The sequence below is a fragment of the Podarcis filfolensis genome, assembly GCF_964270895.1.
Source record: "Podarcis filfolensis genome assembly, chromosome: 5".
Lineage (NCBI taxonomy): Eukaryota > Metazoa > Chordata > Lepidosauria > Squamata > Lacertidae > Podarcis > Podarcis filfolensis.
In genome coordinates, this window is record NC_139608.1 from 68,102,623 (window position 1) to 68,126,675 (window position 24,053).

Below are 24,053 nucleotides of genomic sequence, written 5' to 3' on the forward strand. Positions count from 1 at the left end.
TTAGCTAATGGTGCCTCCCGCTTCTACTGCACGATTTCTGTTCTCATCCTGAGGTAAAGTTCTTAACCCGAGGTACTACTTCCGGGTTAGCGGAGTCTGTAACCTGAAGCGTTTGTAACCCGAGGTACCACTGTACTAAGCACAGTTTCTGGTAGATGGCATCTGACAGTTACTAAATCGTATGAGACTGCCGTAAGTGAAAGTAGGCCCTGTTATAGATTGTTAACAGATTGTAAAAATGGCACTTCCAACTGGCTGGCTGGGTGGAAGTTCTTGGTCGCTTGTTGGATGGAAAAGGTGGTCTTCCTGGATCTCTCCCTAAACCTCTTTCAAGGGCTTATGGGCCTTGCTCAGTGGAGGAGGATGTGGAATGGAGGGCTGAGAGTGGAAGGGGGAATCCCAAAATCAGCAGAGGTACCTTCCATGCCATAGATTATATATGATGATAAAGTTACTATGGTCTCCCGAGTTCTTTTAAATCATGAGTGAGGAATTGGTGGTTCTCCTGATTTGGTTGGACTACAACTATCACCATCCCTGACCATGAGCTATTTTGGCTGTTTTAAATGTAACTTCCATGTTGAAATAAGAATGTTCATGAAGCTAACATTTTTATTTGTAGTTATTTTTTCCTGTAATCTAAGTATGAAGAAAACATTGTCGGGGAAAGCCTCAGCAGCCTTATTCTCAATTTTCTCTTTCCTTCAAATTTTAATTTCCTTCATCTGTTTCTAAGCCTTCAACCTTTAGTATTTCCCACTATATGGAACAATTATGGTTATTTATAGGGTTACAAAGGCTTGCCATTACTTTGTGTCCAGCAGAGGGCAGTGCTAGGAAGGCAGCAGTAGTGGATGTCTGAAACTCAGTATTTTAAGAGTCTGATGCGCGACTCCTAAACATGAATGTGAAACAAATGATATTGGTTTAAATGGAATGTGCTTCCATTAAAAAAAAAAAGTTTCTTAGATGTTGGATAGTATATTCAGTTTTGAATATACTGCCCTTACCAGCCTATCCAGGGAGTTCCTCAACAGCTTTGGGGAGGGAAAATGTGAGACTTAAGTGTCTCAACAAGAATTGGCTACCCAGACTTGCATGAGCAAAAATGCTTTCTGCCATTGTTGGATGCAACCCATCAGCACACGCTGTCTCTTCTCAGTGCATTTACTTAGCTCCATAGTTCTGATGAACTTTTAGGCTGACTTTGATTCTGGGACATTTCTCATGATTCTGGGCAAATTATTCCTTGGCAAACATGAGTAGTTATCCCACATCAAAAATAAATAATTGAACTTAAAAATGAATTGGAAATGGCTTGTGGGCGGGAAGGAAATAAACAACTACAGTCATATCTTGGGATAAATACGCTTCAGGTTGAGCGCTTTCGGGTTGTGCTCCACGGCGACCTGGAAGTAACAGAGTGCGTTACTTCCGGGTTTCGCCGCTCGCACATGCACAGATGGTCAAAATGACATCACACGCATGCGCGGAAGCGGCAAAACGTGACACACAGATGCGCTGTCGCGTCTTACACTCTGTTCGCATCCCGAGGTACCACTGTATCTGACTTTAAGAAGACATCTGAAGGCAGCCCTGTTAGGGAAGTTTTTAATGTTTGCTGTTTTATCACTTTATTATTATCAATAATGTTCTGTTGGGAGCTGCCCAGAGTGGCTGGGGAAACCCAGCCAGATGAGCAGGGTATAAATTATTTATTATTATTATTATTATTATTATTATTATTATTATTATTATTATTATAGTTAAGAGGTTTCTTTTTCAGAGCAGGCAAGTATCTAAGCCGAATTATAAGGGCTGTAAAAGCTAGAGCATCTTTTTAGCTTCTAGTGGAGTTCTAAATTCAATTTAGCATTTTAAGAGTGAGCCCCAGAGTACAACTCATCCTACAACAATATAAAAACTGTGACCCTAAGTACACACATTGAGAAGAGGCAGAATGCACTGGACTACTGGTTACTTCATACTTTAGTAATTTGATTGTACTTATGGATACATTGTGTTCTGTTTCTACCATATGTGCAGACCTATTACAGACAATTGCTTTTTAAATGAAATCTAACCACTATTTGCATAGATAATAATATCTAATTACATTGTCCTTCTGTTACATGAAGCAAGCTGAGTTTGCACCAATGTGTCCAGCTGAATTGAATGTTCGTCTTCTCTGAGGCATTAATAATAACAGTGATCGTATGGTACCAACATTATACATTGCATTTTATGGAATACAAGAGGACTGCTTTAACTGTTTGGTGGCCATCAAAGATTTCATTGGGTTTATGCACACACAAGGCACAATCCCATAGATTGTAATAGAAAGTCATTGTACACATGTGGCTCTGAACCATTCCAATCACTTTATATCCCTTTGTTGCTTTATCACAATATAACTGATGCATTTACTGCTAGAAACTTACATCTAAGAAAGCTTAGAAAAAAATTGTGACAAGTATCTGAGAAGTAATCTAGTGTTAATGGTAGCTTTCCATTATTCTAATGTGGAGGCTCCAAATTAGTTTGTGTCAAGTTAAATGGTGAAAGAAAATAGAATTTAGATACAGTGGTACCTCGGGTTACATACGCTTCAGGTTACATACGCTTCAGGTTACACACTCCACTAACCCAGAAATAGTGCTTCAGGTTAAGAACTTTGCTTCAGGATAAGAACAGAAATCAGGCTCTGGCGGCACGGTGGCAGCGGGAGGCCCCATTAGCTAAAGTGGTGCTTCAGGTTAAGAACAGTTTCAGGTTAAGAACGGACCTCCGGAACGAATTAAATACTTAACCCGAGGTACCACTGTATACAGCTTGTAAGTCTGGTTTAGTCCAGATTTTTGTGAGCGAACTTTCTTCTCTAACTTTGCTTTACTTAAGAGTTGTTCTAGATATGCTTCTGACTTGCTTTTTTATTATTGTTGTTGTTTCTGCTGCTGTTAGGATGCTCAAGTACAACAGGGGTTGTTTGAAGATATTGCTGGGTGCAGATGTAAAGGAAAAATCAATGCAATTCAATGGCACTGCATTGATTACTAAATAGTAAATTATGAACTGGGAGTTTGAACAAGTAATTTAAAGGCTCTTTGTCTTAAAGCAGGCAAGCATCTAAGCAAAACAGCAAGGGCTCAGCAAGCTAGAGCAGCCTGTTGCAACTTTGCTGCAGGCTTTTCTTGGGAAAAGTCCAGTCAGAAGCGTCATGGGGTTAAATTGTTAAGATTAAAACACATTTGCAGAACAATCCTAACCCCCAACCTCCACTGCTGGGATGCATTTAGGGTATGGGGAGGATTTCCCTTCTGTTTGTCTCTGACCATCAACAATGTGAGTTGTTGACATGCTATGGCTAGTGGTATTCCCGTTGGTAATAGTCAGTTTAAGGGCTCAATATGGGGTGGAATGGCAGTGGAGAGAAGTTGGACCAGCCATGAATTTGCTGGACCCTGAATTGGTCCAGCAGCTAGGGAGGGACTTGATCCAAGTCTCTCTGCTGTTGTCACATGAAGCTGGCACAGCATAAATTAGGTGAAATACTCCTTCCCTTTCCTCCATGGCCAGTGTGAGCAGCAGAGCTTCAGATGTGGTGGCAGCTCTCCTTCTCCGTTCAGCCTGCTGTTCCCTTGCCAGGAATTAAGATTGCGCCTTCAGGTAAGGAGTAAGATCCATTGAACTCATTAGGTCTTACTTCTGGGTAAACCTACTTAGGATTGTTCTGTTTATACCAGGCATCCCCAAACTCGGTCCTCTAGATGCTTTGGGACTACAACTCCCATCATCCCTAGCTAACAGGACCAGTGGTCAGGGTTGATGGGAGTTGTAGTCCCAAAACATCTGGAGGGCCGAGTTTGCCTGTGCCCAATTTAGACCACAATCACTAGAGCTCTGAAAATGTAGTAAAAGATGAGAAGCAGTTGGTTTGATATTTGCAGATAATTTATAGGAAGGAGTTATGGATCTTCTCTACTATTAATGGGGCTTCCTCCTGCGAAGCTAGTTCAGGTGTTTCCTAGTGATGTGCAGCATCAGAATAGGAAGCTGTCAGAGCATGTAAGATACCACTGATTCCTGGAAAGCTGTAGAGAAGAAATTCAGCTGATTAGGTTGCTGGTAATTATAACATGAAATCTCCTTTCCCCTCCCCCATGGGATTAGATTGACTATCCCTGTTTTCCTAAAAGCTGCTTATTTATTGTGTTAATATATTTTGTGCGCATCATATCTGTGAGCATTACAGAAATTAAAATGAACTGCTGTCAACAGTTGGAACATAACAAACCTGCCCCCTGCTGCCTCCCCAGCTTCTGAGGCTCCCTGTGTTCATTATGGACTAAATGGCTTCTGGGGCTTGTCCCATATTTGAAGAGAAAGCTCATAAGTACAACCACTTTGTCTTTGCAGTATATCCTAAATAAGCTTTCATGCAGAAGAGAATGAGGACCTTTTTCAGCTTTGTTTTTGTACCAGTTGGCAGAATGGAAAGAATGGGGGGGAGAGAGCTTTTGTTCTCAGCTGCTTTGAGCATTCCCGTTGAAAGGTGGAATTGACATTAACTGAATTGAATTGAATATTATCAATTTGGCCTCCTTTGTCTGTGAGGGCCTGGAAGGTAGCAGTGACGGTAGTAACGCTTTCTCAATAACATGGGCAGCATTGATAAAGAATTCCTAGCTCTGTTTGCAGATTATTGCCCATGTTCAGTGAGTCTTGGAGTCTGCAGGATCATAACTGGAGTCATAAGATATGGAACAATACAATGGCTTGTTTAAAGCAATCTTTGCCAACCTGGTTCTGCTCAGATGTTTTGGACTGTAACTCCCATCAGGCCTGTCCATCATCGCCTTGCTGTCTGAAGTTGATGGGAATTATAGTCCAAAACATCTTGGGGACACCAGGTTGGCATAGATTGCTGTGGAACTTTCTGTTTCTGGAAGATTTCAGCAAATGATTTAAAAGTTTCTGTGTATAAAGGGGGCTGACAAAATCTCAAATTGGAGCAGTCTTTCTAAAAGCTTAGAAACAAGAAAAAGCCTTTGTCAAACTTCTACTATTCAGGGATCAAGACCTCTGCGTTCCTCATACTTGGATCTATTTTTACACTGAATAGATATTCTATAGTGATTCCTGACTCTTGGAGGGTGCAGGGCCCTAAATCAATGTTCTTGGTCTTTCTTCCAGTTGGTATATTTTTTATTCGTGACACAATTCATTCACTGTTGAAAATTCATTTCCCTGTGTAGATAGTGTTTAAAGCCCTAAACGACTTAGGCTCCAAATAGCTGAAAGTGTGCCTCCTTCTCTACAGACCCTCTCAGGTGTTAAGATCGGGGGGGGGGGGCTGGTAGTTCTGCCAACCTCAGAAATTCAGGGGGCAGAGGCCCGGGGAAAGGGCATTCTCTCTGTGGCAACCCCTAAGGTGTGGAATTCCCTCTTCACAGAGATACATCTGATGATTTCACTATACAGCTTTCAGTGAATGCTGATGACACGCCAATTCACGCCGGCCTTTGGCACCTGAAATGTGTGTTCCCACCCTATTCTGTGACTATTATTTGTTTTTAACATTTTTTAATATTGAATTTTAAATTGTGGTTACTGTTGTGGGACCTGCTGATGAAGGGTTGGTAATACATTTAGTCATCATAATTCCAGGGTCCTTGTGTGGCAGAGCCCGCTGCTCCTCCAACACTTCCTGCATCACCCAATGTCTCCTGCCATGCACTGTCATCTGACACACACGCACCCCAGCCTTGCTGGTGCCACTCCTAGCCATGGCATATAGCTATTCCAGTGTGATACATATTGCTAGGATCTCCCATGTGTGCAGTGCATAGGCAGGCATCAAGCAAGATGAGAGTGAGGATGTGTTGATTCTACAGTCTGCATCACTGTATATGTGGCCGAGGAGTAGCAAATGATCTGCCACTTTGCTCCTTCAAATAAGACTTGCATAAGAAAGGGAATCATTAGCTGGCCCCCTGCTGTGCAGCATCACTTGGGTTTCTGAAATGTAAAAATTAACAATGTGGTTGAATGGAGACAAGACAATTACCTGTAGGGAAATTACCTTTTCTAAAGCAGCTATGAAGATAAGAGCTAACTGATTTTAAAATGCAGCAACCAGCAAAATGTAGGAAATTATGTTATGTAATTTGAATACGTTTATCTGGGCATTTTTTAGTTTGCTGTTTTTTAAAAATATAATATTTCCTATTTGTTGCTATTGCCATGTTATTATATGACTTTAATTTTGCATGTCACCCATTTTGAATTCTGATCATCAGACGTTCTACTTCAAAAATCTGGAGTTGGTTAATACCTTTCTCAGAAGCAAGCAAAACATTACAAAAAGTTATTGAGTTCTCGAGAATTCTTCAATTAGGCAAGATGTTACACAAAATAGGGGATTGGGAGAGAAGGAAAAAGAAATAAAGTAAAATTGGGCTGGATGTTTAGCTATGAGGTTACCTTGAAGACTCAGTTACAAGATGGAGATAGCAGTTGAATAAGTCTCCCTAAGATGCTACAGGTACCTGGTTACAAATCTTTGAGATTGGAATAAAGAACCAATAGCTGCTCCACATTTTTTAGAACATAAAGCCTCTCTTGTAATAGAGATCTGCTCTATACCTTAAAAGCGACACAGATTCCTAGATATGCAAAAGTAAAGAGAAACATGAATTTCTGATGTCACTCAATGAATTTCTCAATGTTTCTACAGGACTATGGTGTCAGTAGTAGCCTGTTCCAGAACCCTGCCAAGCTGCATCTGACTATTGGGACACTGGTACTCCTGAATGAACAGGAAATCCAGAAGGCCCAAGAACTCCTACAGAGGTGTAAAGAAGACTTTGTTGAGTGAGTAAATTGAAAGCACTTGGGATGCCGTAATCCAGCTGCAGCACTCAAAAAGAAGCACTGGTTCTAGGACCAGGGTAACTTAGAGGGGTGTGGGATGTCCCAGCTTGCAGCAATCCAGCAAACCATTATTAGGAGTAAATGAAAAGCCTACACAAAACAATACAAGGACCTAATTGCACTTTGTTCTAGATATAAACCATTTAGAAGCATCTCTTTGCTTGCAATCTTATTATAACCTAGCATTTTTCTCTCTCTTACAGTAGCTGGTTTTATTTGTACATGAACAAAGATTGATTCTCCCCTCCTGGAAGTGCATGAAAAATGTGATTGCCTTGGCACTTTTTCACTAGCAGAGCCTTTGGCAAATAGTTCCCCCCACCCAATGGTCGTATATCCCTGAGATTAATTTCCGAAGCAAGTCGAAGGTAGAGAGTATTGAACTGTATTAAAAAAATAAGCTCTAATACAGTAGATCAGTGATTCTACAGTGCAGGAGTTGTCATAATCTGCTACACAAAACCATACTCTTTGAGCTGTAGAATTAGCAAGCTGTGAAACTATGAATCTCCCCCCCCCCGATATTTTTTCCACTTCCAATAATTTTGCAAGGACTTTTTAGCAGAATGATTCTTAGCTTGCAGGGTGAGACCCGCAGATGAGCTTGCAAATGATGAACATATTTTTTTAGCAGGTAAGCACATTGGTGGCAAATGCAAAGTGAGTTATGGCCAGGGGCTTGTCTCTGACCTTACCTTGGGCTTCAGAGGCACTTGAAATCAGGGAGGTGCTCAGAAGTGGCAAGAAGCCTTACTGTGCCCCTGAAGCCCAAAGCAAGGTCAGATATGAGCCCCTGCCCATCTCTTACTTTACATTCCTTTTGTGACTGCAGGCTTCAGCCTCCCACCACTCTCTCCTAAGGAAAAGGTGGTTGATGGAGAGGGTTTGGCCCTGCTTTGCTGAGCTTCGGAGTCACTCTAATTACAGCAAAATTTCTCAGTGCTCAGTGCCTCCAAGTGCAACGACAAATATTTTATCCATAGCAGGAGGATTGTTGGCAGTCACAAAACTGAACTGGCTTATTGAGGCCACTAAAAATTGAGGACTTCTGGACCCAGTTTTGAATCACAGGACGCTTGTGTGTGTGTCACCAAGTTGACATTAGTGTGTGATGAGGACTTGGCAGCACAATGAGCAACGTGCTTTTCTAGATTGTTTGTTTAAATTGTCAGAAAAAAGGCCTTTGTCTGCGTTATTCAGGGAGCAGCTAGCTGCATGGATTCTGATACTATCCACAGAAATAGATAAAATTCTCATCCTTTGCTTTAATATTTGACAGTATTTGGCAGTTTATTATGTATGGAAAAGATGCTACAGTTGTTTGTACACTTTAACAGTTAAATATTACTAGCACTGTGCTGTATAGTATCTAGAAGTTGCTGCATGTAAAGCTTGCAATCTACATTAATAATGACAGGATTTAATTTTCCTCTATCTCAGTGAATCCCTGTGATGACCTCATATGAACTGACCCTCATATGATCATACAACATTCCATTTGATGGGACCATTAATACAGCCTGTGACACTCTATGTGGCAAAATAATCTGAATGTCTTCATTATAAGTTTCACAATGAGACATAAATCTGTTGGGGCTTAGGAGGCCTGGAGGCATTGCTCTGTATGATTCAATGTTCTATAGTGTAAGTTTGTTGTGAGTTGAATCCATTGGGTTGTAGTCAGCTAACGTGCTCAGAGCAGACGCACTGAAATTAATTGAACTAAGTTAGGTTTATATGATTCTAGAAACAGCAGAAACAAGGGCAAAAGTCAATAGTGATGAACAATCCATTCTGTCTTCTAGGGAAGAAAGGGTAGGTATTCTGGCGAATTTGCTGGGGACAGGATATAGTTGTGAATTCTGCCGATGATCATTTTATTTTGTATGATTTTCTGTTCAAAAAAGTATTCTCAAGCAGCATACAAAGGCTTAAAACAAAATAATGAAAATTAAAAATTAAATATGCATCAAACTACTGAAATAACAGCCGCACTAAAATATATAAATTTAATTGAAGTAATCCATAAACCTCCATTAAAAAGTGGGGGAGAAACTGTGTTGGTGAATTGGTGTGGCCTAGTGCAGCTGACCAAGTGAATTATGCAGTTGCCAAATCTTAAATATGAACTGTGTTTGGTGTTTTCCCCCTCTTTCAAACAGCTCAATTGCTGGAGGCAAACCACTAACTGTAGAAGTAGCAGGTGTAGAGTACATGAATGATGATCCAGCCATGATGGATGTTCTCTATGCAAAAGTTCATATGAAGGATGGCTCTAACAAGTAAGTTTCCCCGTGCTTTTTTAATTTAAAAAAATCATTTTCATTCCACAAAGTGATTATATATGATTTAGCAAAAGTAATATAATGACTCTTGAGAAGGCTCTCAACCTCTGAGTTTGATTGTTTCTGCCAGAAAATATACCGCAAGATATCCAGGAGATAAGGTTATTGCAACCTCTTTGTAGGTAAAGAAGGGTCTGTAATGAGTTTGCCCTTGGGCTGATAACAAGTAGTATTACTGAGAGAGATAATTATGGAGTATCCACCTGTGCAGTTTCTGCTTAATGTTGATACTTCTGAAAACTAGAAACTGTTTCCACTCTCGTTAGTTCTAATTTACCGTATTTTTCGCCCTATAGGACGCACCTGCCCATAGGACGCACCTAGTTTTTTTGGGGGGGAAATCGAGGAAAATTTTTTTATTTCCCCCCCAGGTTTGCGCAGCCATCCCCAAGCTAGAAGAGGGAGACGGAGTGCTCCGTCTCCCTCTTCTGCCTTCAGGGACAGCCTCCGTGTCCCTCTTCTGCCTTCAGGGACAGCCTCCGTGTCCAGCCTCCTGAGCTTGTAGGGCTGGCGATGGGGAGAAGCAAGCTTGCTTCTCCCCCCCCCCCGCCAGCCTCCAGATCAGGTCGGGGAATAGGGGGGGGGTGGCGCTCCGCCTCCCCCCTATCCCCCGAGCTTGTGGGGCTGGTGATGGGGAGAAAGCAAGCTTGCTTCTCCCCCCCCGCCAGCCTCCAGATCAGGTCGGGGAATAGCGGGGTGGCGGTGCTCCACCTCCCCGCTATCCCCCGAGCTTGTAGGGCTGGCGATGGGGAGAAGCAAGCTTGCTTCTCCCCCCCCCCCCGCCAGCCTCCAGATCAGGTCGGGGAATGGGGGGGGTGGCGCTCCGCCTCCCCCCTATCCCCCGAGCTTGTGGGGCTGGTGATGGGGAGAAAGCAAGCTTGCTTCTCCCCCCCCGCCAGCCTCCAGATCAGGTCGGGGAATAGCGGGGTGGCGGCGCTCCACCTCCCCGCTATCCCCCGAGCTTGTGGGGCTGGTGATGGGGAGAAGCAAGCTTGCTTCTCCCCCACCCCCGCCAGCCTCCAGATCAGGTCCGGGAATAGCGGGGTGGCGGTGCTCCACCTCCCCGCTGTCCCCCGAGCTTGTGGGCTGCAGGCTGCTGCCCGCAAGCCTTGCAAGCCCGCGGGACCTCCCACCAGGCTTGCAAGGCTTGTGGATAGCTTCCTGAAGCCTAGAGAGTGAGAGGGGTCGGTGTGCACCGACCCCTCTCGCTCTCCAGGCTTCAGCGAAAGCCTGCATTCGCCCCATAGGACGCACACACATTTCCCCTTCATTTTTGGAGGGGGAAAAGTGCGTCCTATAGGGCGAAAAATACGGTAAATATGTGGTTGAAATTCTTACCACTGCTAGCTAGTGGCTGCGTTCACACATATGTGGGTGACCCTGAAAGTGCCCAAACAGTGCATCAGGCTTGTGCACTCCCCCCTCCCATCTTCTCTTTCCATGCAGTCAGGAGCAAGACGACTTCAGCAGAGTTTTGTTTCACTTTTAAAGTGTTAGGTTTGAACCACAGATTCTGATTTAAAACAAACCTTGGTTCATTTTAAAACCCACTTTCATAACCCATGGTTTGGAGTTTGTTTGCCTATGTGGCTAGCCATAGGCTTTTTAAAACCAGGATCTCTGATGCACATGGTGGTGCTGAGCCAGAATTATTTAAAAATGAAACTAAATGCTGCTGAAGTCCTGGCCCCATGGAAGGCAGAGAGAGGAAGGGGGAGCATGGAAGCTGAAAACTTTGCTTGGACCCATTCAGACTTGTCTAGATGGCTAACCTGCGAGAATGTGGCCCCTGTCTTTTCAACTGACTGATAAGTCACATTGTTATCACAATTTTGTAATGCTCTTTACTTTGCCTACTTGCAAAGTATGAATGTTCATTTATTTTGTATTCAGTGTTGTCACTACCTTCCCTAAGAAACCAGTTTAAATATAGACCAGGCCATTCCTTTTGTTTTCTTTTCAAATGTATATTGAATGTTTCAATTTATTTCTTTCTTCCCTTTGAAATGTATCTGTGGTTTCCTGAAAAGAAGCATCAGAGTAAATAGTTACAGCAAAATTAAATAAACAAGATTTAAATGTATCATTTCAAATTAATCCTCAGCTTTTGTTAAAATAAGGACTACCATGTTTTTATTTGCTTTAGCTTTCTGCCATACAAGGAATCTGATCCGTAGGATCAGTGGTAGAGACAGGGGATTTTACAGTTTCAAAGACCAAGTGTCCATTGCTTCATAGCTCTCTCACTACCCATTAACTGGATTCTGTGCTACCAGGACATACATACTTGGGATGATATAAAAGCTAAGGCGCTTGGATTTAATAGATATACTCAGTAGATTCCATGAGTTTAATAACTAATAGTAACATACAGTATTAGTTACTCTGATACCTTAAGAAAAGTGACTGACTCTTTCAACACTTAGGATTATAAAATAAGTTCTTGATCCATCCTTTATATGGCAATGTGAGAAGCAAATATCCTTTCTGATTTTTGTTTGCTTCTGAATAGTTGATTTCCCAAAGCATAAGAGTTCCCATTTCCCTCCTTTGCCTTGGTGATGCTGGAGACTGTGTTTAGACTGTGTGGGGTGGGGTGGGGGGAGACAGTGAAATAAGGTTATGCTCTGATGGTTCCCATGTAGCAAAGACTTTGTAATTCATTTTAATTTGTCTCATTTCTTTGATTAATTTTATAACATAATAAAGCACCATTTTCACTTGAGCTATTTTGTTAATTTGTTTTAGTATCATCTGTGATGATACTTCTTTCATTTGTCATCGCTAATTTTAAAAGTCACTGATGTATCACCAGAAATAAAATGATGAAGGGCAAAACATAAGATTCAATCAGTAAGACTAGAAATTGGCCAGTAACTGCTTCAAAGGGACAGCTCAAAGCTAGCAGGCTGTAGCGTTAGCTCATCAAGGATTGTCAAGCAAATGGTGACCAGAGAGGGAGAGGGAATAACCTTATTACTGTTCCATCTCTGAGTAAGACCTAAAGGGCCAAGGTGGCAACTTATAGCTGGAAAGGGATGAGCTATCTGGCAAATTATGTTGCTAATGGACTTAGTGACATGATTGTATAAGACTTCCCATTTGTGTGATGATCTCCCATTTTAATGAGCAGAAATGTTTGGTTTTAATGAATGTTCTCTGTCCATGGTGCTATGAATCTTGCTCAGTCCTTTCAAGGAAGAAAACATACTGAAGAGCTACAGGGCTTTAGAAATGTGTTCATCCCCTAGTGCACACATTTAGCTTGCAGTTAGCACAAATATGAATCATCACACTTTTGTGTGGGGAGATTACTTGTACGTTCTAGCAGGGACAAGTTCCTGTACACTTATCAAACTTCCTGATTCCCATATTTGACCTTTCAGAAACATTCAGTAGTAATCAGAACTGGAATTAAACGGATGCCTTTAAGATGATGTAGAACCAGTGCTTTTCTTTTTGGGGGAAAAGTGGGGGAACTCGCCACAAAGTTTGTTTGTTTGTTGCAGGCCCAGTCATAGTGCCACCGCCCCCACGGGCAGTGGCTAAATGTAAGATGTAATTAATAAACTCAAGCAGACAATGATCTGGATTAGAAATGGCCACAACTTTATTGCTTATAGATATAGGTGGCTTTTTGGCTCAGGCATTGGGTATATCTGTTCCAGTCCCCCTGCCATATATATGTGTATATATATATATATTTCCACTTATAGAAGCAACATAGTTCATTATGACTGATGTCATCAGAGACAGCTAAAATCTCACGGCAACTCTATACAGTTCTAGCTGCTTTGGTCAACTGCTCATTTTTGCGAAGGTGCTCTAAGCTGGGAGCATTGCTTTGCCTCTTTTCTATCACTTTCTGTCCTTCCACTTTTCCTGTGGAGAACCATTATCTCAAGCCGGAGCTGAAATGGTGAGGAGAGCTGCTGTATATGGTTTTCCTTCTGTCTGAATTCCATCACTCTGTGCTTTAAATGGCGTGAGGCAGAATAATTCATTCATAAGCACCAGCCTTGGAAAGCATCCCCAGATAAACCATGCAGCTGAGTTGTACCGCAGCAGATTAAGCCAAATGGGTTCAATTATGCTTGGCAGTGAATAAACAAAAAACGATGCATCTGACTTGTCTCTAAATACATCTTAACACTTGACTGTAAATGTTTGGGGTTATTCTGGCAATGTTCAGAAAACAAACATGTCCAAATAAAGTTCCACCCTGTGGCTGTGTGCTGCAGGTTAATTCCAAAATGAATGTGATGTGCACACCCAAATAAAACGATCTTGTATGATGACCTGCCTGTGTACCACATTGTCCTAGAAATGTCTGCATTGTAGGGTAGGGGAAGGTGCTGTATTGCTAGGGTTAAGCAAGGTATCGACAGTTTCCAGCTACATTGTTTTATCACTTCTGTCACTGGAGACGATTAGTGACAGGTACCAGCGTGACTTGAAGAAGTGCTTGTGATTCAGAGGTGATTTCTTTATCTCAGACAAGCATCCTTGGCCAAGGTTCTGATTTCCACACTACAAAGTTGTACATGGAACAAGATAAATAGTTTTTAGCATGATATCAAGCCATCTTCAGGTGGGGTCAGTATATTTTTGGTCTTAAGAACATAGTTTTGTCATCTCATCCCATGATTGATCCCTTATCTAGGCTTGCCTTGTATTCTAAGCCCAGTGACAAATGTGACTGAAACATTTTGTTCTGTATTCCAGACCTGCCAATTCCAACTTTCACCACTGATATCTCCCTACCTTGAAGAAATGGCAGGCTGTAGATGCAACATCTATTGTTTTAGTAGCAACAATTTTATGTATTTTTCCTTGCAGGGTTATGAACATACAATTGTGTATCCCATTACGGTAATGAAAAAATGGTGGCTTTCCTTACTTCCTTTCCCTTTCCATAGGCTCCAGCTCATAGCAGATAGACTGACAGATCGGTTTGTGACCTCTGGACTAATGATGAAAGAGTGGGATCGGGTGAAACTCCATGCCACAGTCATGAACACAATCTTCCGGAAAGATCCTAGTGGTGAGCATTTGTTAAGGTCTCCTTGAGGAAATATAGCTACCACTTTGATCTCTGAAATTGCTGTATGGTTCCTGTGTTTGGTGTTGCTCATTTGTTATTGTTTTGTGACCTTTAGGCAGAAGATAATTGGTTCATGACCCTCAAAAGGAGTTGGGTTCCTTCATTAAGGTTACACAGTACAGAGCAGAGAAGAAATCTTTTGCTAAAACATTAAACACACTGTTTATGTCTGGCAGAATAATGGATCTTTCTTCCCTGTATGTCTGATGAAAGTTAGGATATTGTATTGCTTTTTAGACAAGACTGTTACTGTCTTCATTTGTATTTCCTGTATCTAAAAAATGGATTTGGTTAATGCTATGTACTTCCAGGCTCCTGTATTGTTTTGTTTTGTTTTAGTGAGAATGACTATATCAGTAAATAGAATAGTAACTGAGTAACTATTGAACTGAATCCTGAACATGCCTTGCGCTAATTCTAACAAACTGCTTACAGCAAACTGTTGTGTGTGGCTATGACAAGGACATTTCCTTAAGTCACTCTGTGCATTGCATATTTTAAGGCCATAAGAACTACCATGCTAAGTTCAACCAACTAACTGTATATCAAGATTTTGTCTTTGATTTTAGCTGATAGAACAAATAGGACACTTAATAGATGTGTTTGTGTGATGTCTGCATCAGAAAATTCAGGCTTTCTATCAAAGAGTCCACACAATCTCAAATCCTGTGCCTGGGCTGCACATTAAAAAATATAAAAATTCTTAGTCCACCAAGATTTTTACTATCCTTCCTGGAAGCAGTTCTCACAGGTGAACAGGTAGCTTGCTGCTTACAAGCCTGAATTACGAACTACTGCTCATGTTTATTTTTAACAAATAGACAACTTCCAAAAGTCGTATTTTCAGATAGCTGGTTTGCACAACATAGTAAGCCAAACTATGGCGTAGTGAGATAGCACTGAAGTTCTTTATCGATTTTAGCTTATGATTAATGAGGAGAGAACCACTGTTTCCGGTTCTTATGATATGCTAAGCTAAACCTTGGCTTAGCTCAGTGCAATGCAACAGTTTGTTCCTTGCTATCATAAGGGCTAGAATTTTGAGGGGTTTTTAATGAAACTTGAACACCTCAGAAATCATATTGGTGGTTATATGCTTGTGAGGAGAATATGTAGATTGCAGAGTAACAAAACTCTAGCTAAGGGGTAATTCATCTTCTTGAGTTTGTTCTCAGATACTGGCATTGAGAGATTAGAGACACCTTGTGAACAAGGATGCATTGCCCAAGTGCTTACTTTTCCTCATTGGTTTTAAATATATACTATGCAGAGTGATCAGATATTTGATGCTGGACTTGGTAATTCAAGAGATGAGAGAATGCTTTATTGCTGAAATGTGCTTTGACAGAGCCCTGAGTATTACACTCTAGTTTCCCCTTGGATGATTCTATTACACCGAGCTGTCAGCCCTGCATAATCCTTGCAACAATATTGATGACTGTAGGAATTTTGACATGATACTTTGGGAAATAATTTGCAGGTTTTCTTTCTTGTATAAAAGGTGAGTGCAGAGTTGTATTCCATGTGTGAAAAAACCCTTTTAGGCTGAGCTGTAATTTGATATATTTATTTTGCAGCTGAAGAGCAAAGTAATAGATCTGCAGGCAAATTTTTCAAGGAAAGGGAGTCATTTGATGGACGAAATATATTGAAGGTCAGTGTGAAGTAGGCTTGTTTAGCTTATGTTAAATGACATTCCAGGTGAAATTAAAAATAAATTGCAAACTTGCACCTGTATATTGTATCTATGATATCCTAATTGGCAGGAGAGAGGATGGACTATTGTATGTACTATGTATGTATGTATGTATGTATGTACTTAAAAAGAGTGTATGTACTAAAAAGAAAGGAATTCAATCTGAAATGTTGTTGGCATGTCTAACATGTGCAAAATGTATAAATGACACTGACATATGGAGGCACATTGACTGGACTAAGTGAGATCCTAATATAGCTATTAAACATGTGATTGCTGATGCATGGTCCTTTTGGACCCAGAAGAAGGTGGAATGGGGGCAGAATGGGGTGGGGCACACATATACAGATATTGAAACTGTAGTCCAAAGCAGGTAGCCATAGTTTACCAGTGGGAACAAAATAGGAAACTCTGTTTAGTTAGAAATGCCTGCATTTCATTCAAGCATGCAATGAGAAAGGTGGCAATAGGTTGCTGTCCATGCAGCCAAAAGAGTTGTTCATATCTTGGCATGTCAAACCCAGATAGTATTATCCAAGCATAGTTAATGTGTGTGTGTGTGTGTGTGTGTGTGTGTGTGTGTGTGTGTCAGAAAGACAGACAAAGAGATACAATAATAAATACTTAATTGCAACATAGCAGAAAAGGATATAAGCGGTCATTAGGTCTACCTTAAGCTACTTTTGAGTCTTTCATTCCTTGAACATTTCCCAAATACTTAGATTTTTAAAAGAATCATACATTCAAGTAGTTCATTCATCTCCCACCTGTCCCATCTTCCTGTTTGGCAACAAGTTAAAGATTGTGTCATTTGCACTTCTGTGTCTTGACTTGGCATGCTGATGTATGGAGTTTCTAAGTGGAAAAATACATTAAATTTGATCACCCATGTCTATTATTCATACCACAGCTCTGTGAAATGTGAGACAGACCAGTTGTTTTTTAGAAGCATTAATTGTGGGGTTAAAAAAAATTTTTTTTACTGTTCCAGCCAATAGAACCATTGGCTGTTTGATGCATGAAAGAATGCTGCTAATTTCCCCCAAGCACGCCTTCTTTTAAGAAACACCATCTTTCTCCAGCACCCCCACATTCTTTCGCCACTCATTTGGCATTTCCCTCCTCGTTGCCAACTGCCCAGAGGAACACCCACTGGCACTAATTAAGTATGACTCATAACTGGCAGTAGAGCCCTGACAGCCTGACCATTGATCAGTGATGCATTCTTTTGAATTTTGCTCTGATAGGCACTCTTGCCCCTGCCATTTTATATTAGTTACATTCTTCTGCTAATTCTCCTTGCAAAGTAGTTTCCTTAGGTTTAGAGACAGAAGCCCAAATGTCAGATTGGTTACGAATGCAGCTGCAGTGACTGTCACAGCATACCAACTGCATCCTGCCATCCAAATGCAATGTGCTTTACAAACTCACCCATTCTCCCTTACTTCTTAAATTGTAGTCTTTCATTTTTTTTACTTCCAGTCCAGATTATGTATTGTTGACTTGCTTTTTGCTTTGTGGATGCTTATGCAACCAGCTCAGTGATTGGGGTTAATTCTCCCAGTCGGATAACTTTCAGATTGGTTTGATAACTGAAAATGAGAGCATGCCAGGTAAGAGCAAGCCCCTTTTTATAGAGCATAACCAAAAGAGGTCGAGCAGTAGTATAAAGAAATTTCATTTGGAAGTGGTAATTAAAGTATATTTGCAAACTCCAAGTGGGAACAGCCAAAAAAAAGTGCACAGCTCAGGCACAAGCTGATGAACTTCCTGCAGCAAGTTGGACACAGGCCTATTTTAAAACACTTTTTCATTTTTGTTCTGCTGTGATACTGGACTGGTACCGTATCAGCCACCGGTGATAATATGGAGAATCAGTACACCTCCAGTGGCATTTTCTTCCATAATATGCCACTGCAGATAGCCTTTCCAATAACCTTTTCTGTTATAAATCTAGAATTTTTTTAATTTTGCAGTCATTACCTACCAGTGTAGATCTTTGAGATCTATTAACTCACCTTGAATTAATTTCATCCACATCAGCACATCTGCCAGTGTCTTCCAACAATTATTTAATGCTTCACAATAAGCAATATGCATATTAAAAATAAACCTTAGGCTTCTGTGCATCCAGACATTTTCCAGCAACAGCCCTGTTAGACAAACAGAAGATCCGTTACAGCACAATCCTGTGCATATTTACTCAGAATTAAACCCGCTGAATCACAGAGCAATCTTGACACTGGCTGGGCAGCCGAGGGGCATGAATGAATGGGGTGGTCACTGCTGCATCCACAGCTTTGCTACTCAACATTGCCTGGGGCAGATAAAACCCTGTTCCATGCTGATGTGGAATTGATGTGGTGACTGTTCCTGGATCAGGCCAAATACCATCAAGTGACTGCAGTGGGGTTAGTTTGGGATTCAGCGAATCTAGGGCCAGTGCAAACCCACCCCCCAACATGCCCCATTTAGGGGTTTTCTGCGAGTTCCTGCTAGTGATATTTCCACCCCAACCTACACTTTCAGTGGGCAGAACAAGGAGCTCCAGGCTGGAGGAGTGATGCTAGCAGAGCTCTGAGGAGAGACTGTGACAGATTGGGGTGTTGGATTGCAGGGTTTCTCAAACTGTTTTTGGACTACAGTTCCTATCATCCCTGACCATTGGTCCTGCTAGCTAGGAATGATGTGAGTTGTAGTCCAACAACAGCTGGAGACTCAAGTTTGGGAAACGCTGTACTAGGGACTTCCACCCCTGCTGGCTTAACTCACCAACCTCATTTACCCCCACCCCGCCAAAGCCACCCCTCCCCTTCCTTGCCAAAGCCACCTCCCCCCTTACAGCTTGCCAAACTCCTCCCCATTAGATCAGGCTCAGTCTTTATCTCCCCTACCCCTAGTGGGCCAAAGTGATTTTTTTGAAGCTGTGCTGGGACATCAAAATGAACTGAGGCTTGAAGGGGGAAGTTTATGGGGGGTGGGTGCTGGAGAAGCTGATAGGCAGGTGGGTGCATGCCTTCCAGTGTAACCCCCCTGTGGAGGTTTGAATGAGAAACGTGGGGTGGGGGCATTTGAAAACCTTGAGTAGCCAAACCTCCCACCCCCTCCTCTTAGATTTTGTCAAATCTCCCCCTCACCCTATTTACAATATTCATTCTGGTTTGTTTGGGACTTGAGTACTGGCCATTACCTTTAAATTCCTAAACACCTTAGGATCAGTATATCAAATGCACTGGCGCTTCCTACCTTATGAGCCTGCCTGTTCTGTGAGGTCATTTGGAGAAGCCTGTTTGTGTATCCCACTGATATCTGAGAGTGGGCTGGTGGGAATGTTCAATAGAGCCTTCTCCCCTATTGTGTCTAGGCTTTGGATTACTCTGCCTGGCAGATTTATTTATTATTTTGTTCCAGCAGTTTGTTTCTCCCTTTTTCGCCTTCTCTTTTGCATGTATTTGATCTGTATTTTCTGCTACCCCCCCCCCCCTTTTTAGGCGAGTTTTTAAAAAGTGATTTGTGGTGTATGTGTGTATTTACCACGCTGTGAGTTACCTTGAGTGCCTCATATTAAGGCAGGAAGGCAGAAAATAAATGCATTGAGAATAATTACTCCTCCTACAACCGAAGAAGCCAGAAGTTAGGCATTAGGATGCAACAGTAGGGGCTCAAGAGGTAAGTCTGTAAGAAGCCAGAATACATGAGGCTGGGAGAATTTTGAGATTAAACTCTGCTGGTACCTTCCTGTAGACAACACCATACTGACTGTAATAAATATATAGTAGAAAGTAATCTGATAGAAAGGGCTCAGCAGGTGTTGCATGTTTTCAAATGGATGAGAACATAAAATAACTTTTTGCCTGCTTTGAACTCTGCTACCAAATGCCAACGTAAACAGAAATGTTTTCTTGCTTCCAACAATGTTTAAACTTTGGAAAATTTGGGGCAGGCTTGTGGATTCTATGTTTGGACAGCTGCTGATAGTGCTTTTCTATGTGCCATTGTCACCAGAACAACCCAGGAGTGTGATCCTGAAGAGGGCACGCCTAGCTGATCTTAGAAATCATGAAGAAATATGTGAGAGGAAGGCTTTAAGGAAGGGTTTCCCAAACTTGGGTCTCCAGCTGTTTTTGAACTACAATTCCCGTCATCCCTCATGCTGTTAGCTAGGAATGATGGGAGTTGTAGTCCAAAAACAACTGGAGACCCCAGTTTGGGAAACTCTGCTCTAATGAGTCTAAGCCATTATTGACTGTATGTTCTGAAAGAAGATGTCATCTCTTCCTCCATATGCAAAGTCCAGTATAATGGGATCCCAGTGACATAGAGTCCCGTTTTGTTTAAAGCAGGAGTAGTCAACATATTATGGATGTTGGACTCCCAATTTCCATAATCTCTCACAATTGTCTGTGCAGGCTAAGGCTGATGGGAGTTGTAGACTGATAAAATATGGGGGCTATTGCAGTGTATATCCCCAGGTTTGCAGATTTCCAGAGGCTTTAACTGACAGTGCTCGGCAATAATCTATCCCTTCATAAGATTCCTGCATACACTTAACTCTTGTTTATTTTAAGGATGTATAAAGATCGTAACATAAAACCTCTAAGTGGTGAACAAGAGTGCATAAAAATGCATAAGATAAAATCCATCATAAAACAAAACTACAAAGCATAGTTGGAATGTAGGAAGGTACCTTATATCGAGTTAGATCATTGATCCATCTAACACAGTACAGTGGTACCTCGGTTTTCCAACGTAATCTGTTCCAGAAGACCGTTTGACTTCCGAAACGTTCAAAAACTGAAGCATTTACTTCCAGAAGCATTTACTTACGGAAAACTCAATACGGAAGCCGTGTAGAATGTTCGACTTCTGAAAAGTGTTCGAAAACCGAAGCAGGTACTTCTGGGTTTTTGGCATTCGAAAACCAAAACGTTCAACTTCCGAGATGTTCGAAAATGAGGTACCACTGTATTGTCTATACTGACAGGGTTTCAGACGTACCCAGCCCTACCTGCCAGAGAATGAGGTGGGACCTTCTGCATGCAGAGCAGATGCTCTGCCACTGAGCTATAAGCCCCTTTTCCATAATAAAAAAGCCTTCATCATAGATCATATCAACTGAAAAGCAATGCTGGAGAAGGCCTGAGTAAAAAGGACAGAGTAGTAGGTTTGTCCAATCACCAAGGAAACAGTTCCTTACAACTGGTACACTCATGCTGAAGGCTCTGTTGCCAGTTGAAAGCATGACACAGCAAGCAAGGCCTCATCATACATTTCCTTAACAACTGGCCCACTAAGGTTTCCCTTTCATCCTATGGCCTAAACCCAGGGGTAGGCAACTTAAAGCCCGTGGGCCGGATGCGGCCCAATCGCCTTCTCAATCCGGCCCACGGACGGTCCGGGAATCAGCATGTTTTTACATGAGTAGAATTTGTCCTTTTATTTAAAATGCATCTCTGGGTTATTTGTGGGGCATAGGAATTCGTTCATCCCCTCCCCCCCAATATAGTCCGGCCCACCACATGGTCTGAGGGACAGTGGACCGGCCCATGGCTGAAAAAGGTTGCTGACCCCTGGCCTAAACCTCACACTTACTTCACTTCCAGTCCACTAGAATGTCCAGGCCTTGAGGTACTCTGCGCCTGTAATGAAAGGAAAATCATTTGGTGTCTTGGCATCTCTGTGTGTTTGGGAAAAGTAAGGGAGATTTAGCAAAAGATAATAAAGTGATAATGGGGTATGATCTGTGAGTACGCTTATCTACAGTTTGTAATCCTCATGTCGGTAAATAGATATAACCTAGATGCAGGACACAGATTTTTCACTTGACACTTAACTTTGTAATGTCATATATTTAAAGTGAAATAGAGGGGAAACTGCCTGGATTTTTTTTAAAAATAGGCTAAAGTAACAGCTGCCTACATAATGCTGAGCAAAGTTAATTACATCCTGATAGAGAAGGGTTTTATGGCATTCCACAACAGCCATTATTGAGAAACTGACAGAGCTTAACTTTCTTAATAATGACCCTCCCAGGCTACAGCCCCATCTCCACTAGTGCTGAACACTGAAAATCAGTTTGGTTATTTTATTTAATTACAATACGAGAAAGAAGTGCTAAGGCATTGTTGAGTTTGTACAAGCCATATTGAGGGGGTCTGGTTGTAATCTGCGTGACTTGGATTAACCCACAATCATATTCTTATAAAAGCTTTCTCCTGGATTCTCTTGTTTTGTCACACAAAATGAGAGCCTAGTCTATGAAGCCGAGGGTGGGGATATGCATATAGGAATGGACTTCATTCTTAAAGGCTTCCATAGAGTCCTATTGGGTAAAGTAAGCTAAGATGCAAACTGGGACTGGATTGCAGGGGACCAGGAAAATCTACCTGTGCTCTGGACATGGGGCTCATGAGTGTATCCTGGTGCACCTCATTGGCTATGAGTCAGTCGCTTCCTGTGACAAAGAAATGAATTGAAAGATGGTGTGTCAGTAGGGATAGGAGTGGAACATGTCTTGTACTGCAGCTACTTGGGTCACTTGATGCAGGAGTGGGTTCAGCTCTCATCCCAGCAGTGTTCCCACATGCATCTTTTTATTTTAAAATGAGTAGCTGCTGTCTGGTCTTATCGGTAAAAGTACTGTACTTGAGTACACTGTTCTGAAGCCTGCTTCTTCTGAAATTAGGAGATCCAGTCTCCATTGACAATGTTGCATGCTAAATGTACACCAGTTGGAGATACTTTTTTAGTCAAGCTGTTTCTAAAGTTTCTATTTAAATAATATTATACTCACACTTGTGAGTCCCTGTAATATATGTGCTCTCCTTCCACGCTTCATAATGACAGGCATTTCACAAGTAAATTAATAAAAGCAAGATGACTAGAACACACTACTGGCATGCTTCGTAAACACCAGAAGATAAAACTAAGAAGTTGATGAAAGAAAACAAATATATGTTTTGTAGCATTTTTGGATAGAATATTCGGTTAAGAGTGGTTTTTTAATATTGGAGTGGCTAGGTAGAAAAATGGAAAGGAGAATTGGAAACACATAATGCCACTTTGCACACTGCAGAACATTGCATCTATTTCTGATCCCTGCATTATTAAAGGATTCTGATATACTAGAGAAAATTCAAGAACACACAATTAGAATGATGCTGTGGTAGGGAGACCGCAGGGCTAAAGAGAGATTTAAAATAAACTTTTGCATGGTCTGGAGAAAGGAAGATTAAAGGGGCTGTATGACTGTATAAATACATTAATAGAAATCTAATATTTGAGGGGGGAAAGCTTTTTTACATCCTCTGAATATGGGCAATCCTTAAGCTAGTGATCTAAGAGAGAATATGAGAACATTCAGAAGAGAGACTGGGAAGAAAATTTATTTTGTTGGAGTAACTCGAATACAGCAAAAAAGAAAAAGGAAAAAAGGCAATCCACTGGAGAAACAATTCTAGGAAGAAGTGAATAAGAAATGTAACACAGTATAGGGAATTTGTGATATTTTTGTATCTTTCCCTTTCCCTCATACTCCTTTCCATGGGCATTCCTTTCAATCTTAGGTTCTCTTTGATCAGTATAGCAGCAATTACCTCTGCCTCTTTTCTAGTAGGTGAGTTGAAAGTCCTACACTTGATATACAGTGGCCAGTAGACCACACTGACCCAATGCATTATGTATCTTACGAGACAGAAACTTTATGGGAGAAAGTATGTGATTGATTTTAGACATTCTGTATCCCCTTTATGTTAGACTTTCCAGAGTATGTGTGCAATTCCAAACACAGCTACAAGGCGATAAGTATCATTGAGCACACTCTCACTCCTATACTTAAAAGTACATTCTTCCATTGGGAGAGCTATCCATTTATTAGAGCTCCTACTTCCTGTTCTTTAACCAGTACCTGATCCATAAGAGGACCTGTTCTCTTATCCCATGACTGCCCGCTAAATCTATTCTCTCCCTTAAAACA

The 24,053-nt window shown here is 41.5% G+C and overlaps 1 protein-coding gene and 1 long non-coding RNA gene across 4 annotated transcripts in view; one reads left to right on the forward strand and one right to left on the reverse strand.

The window, feature by feature from the left end:
- The window catches only part of LOC310762790, a 156,692-nt gene extending 146,988 nt beyond the window's left edge, over positions 1 to 9,704 (reverse strand). Inside the window, exon 1 of the long non-coding RNA XR_014548177.1 lies at positions 9,556 to 9,704. This is a non-coding gene — a long non-coding RNA (uncharacterized lncRNA). The remainder of the gene's footprint in view (positions 1 to 9,555) is intronic.
- Positions 1 to 24,053, forward strand: part of ASCC1 (activating signal cointegrator 1 complex subunit 1) — a 49,215-nt gene that overhangs the window by 13,971 nt on the left and 11,191 nt on the right. For all 3 annotated transcript variants that reach the window (XM_083614221.1, XM_083614220.1, XM_083614222.1), the window contains exons 6-9: positions 6,737 to 6,873; positions 9,096 to 9,215; positions 14,198 to 14,322; positions 15,960 to 16,036. In XM_083614221.1, coding sequence (XP_083470347.1) covers positions 6,737 to 6,873; positions 9,096 to 9,215; positions 14,198 to 14,322; positions 15,960 to 16,036 — 459 coding nt within the window. The remainder of the gene's footprint in view (positions 1 to 6,736; positions 6,874 to 9,095; positions 9,216 to 14,197; positions 14,323 to 15,959; positions 16,037 to 24,053) is intronic.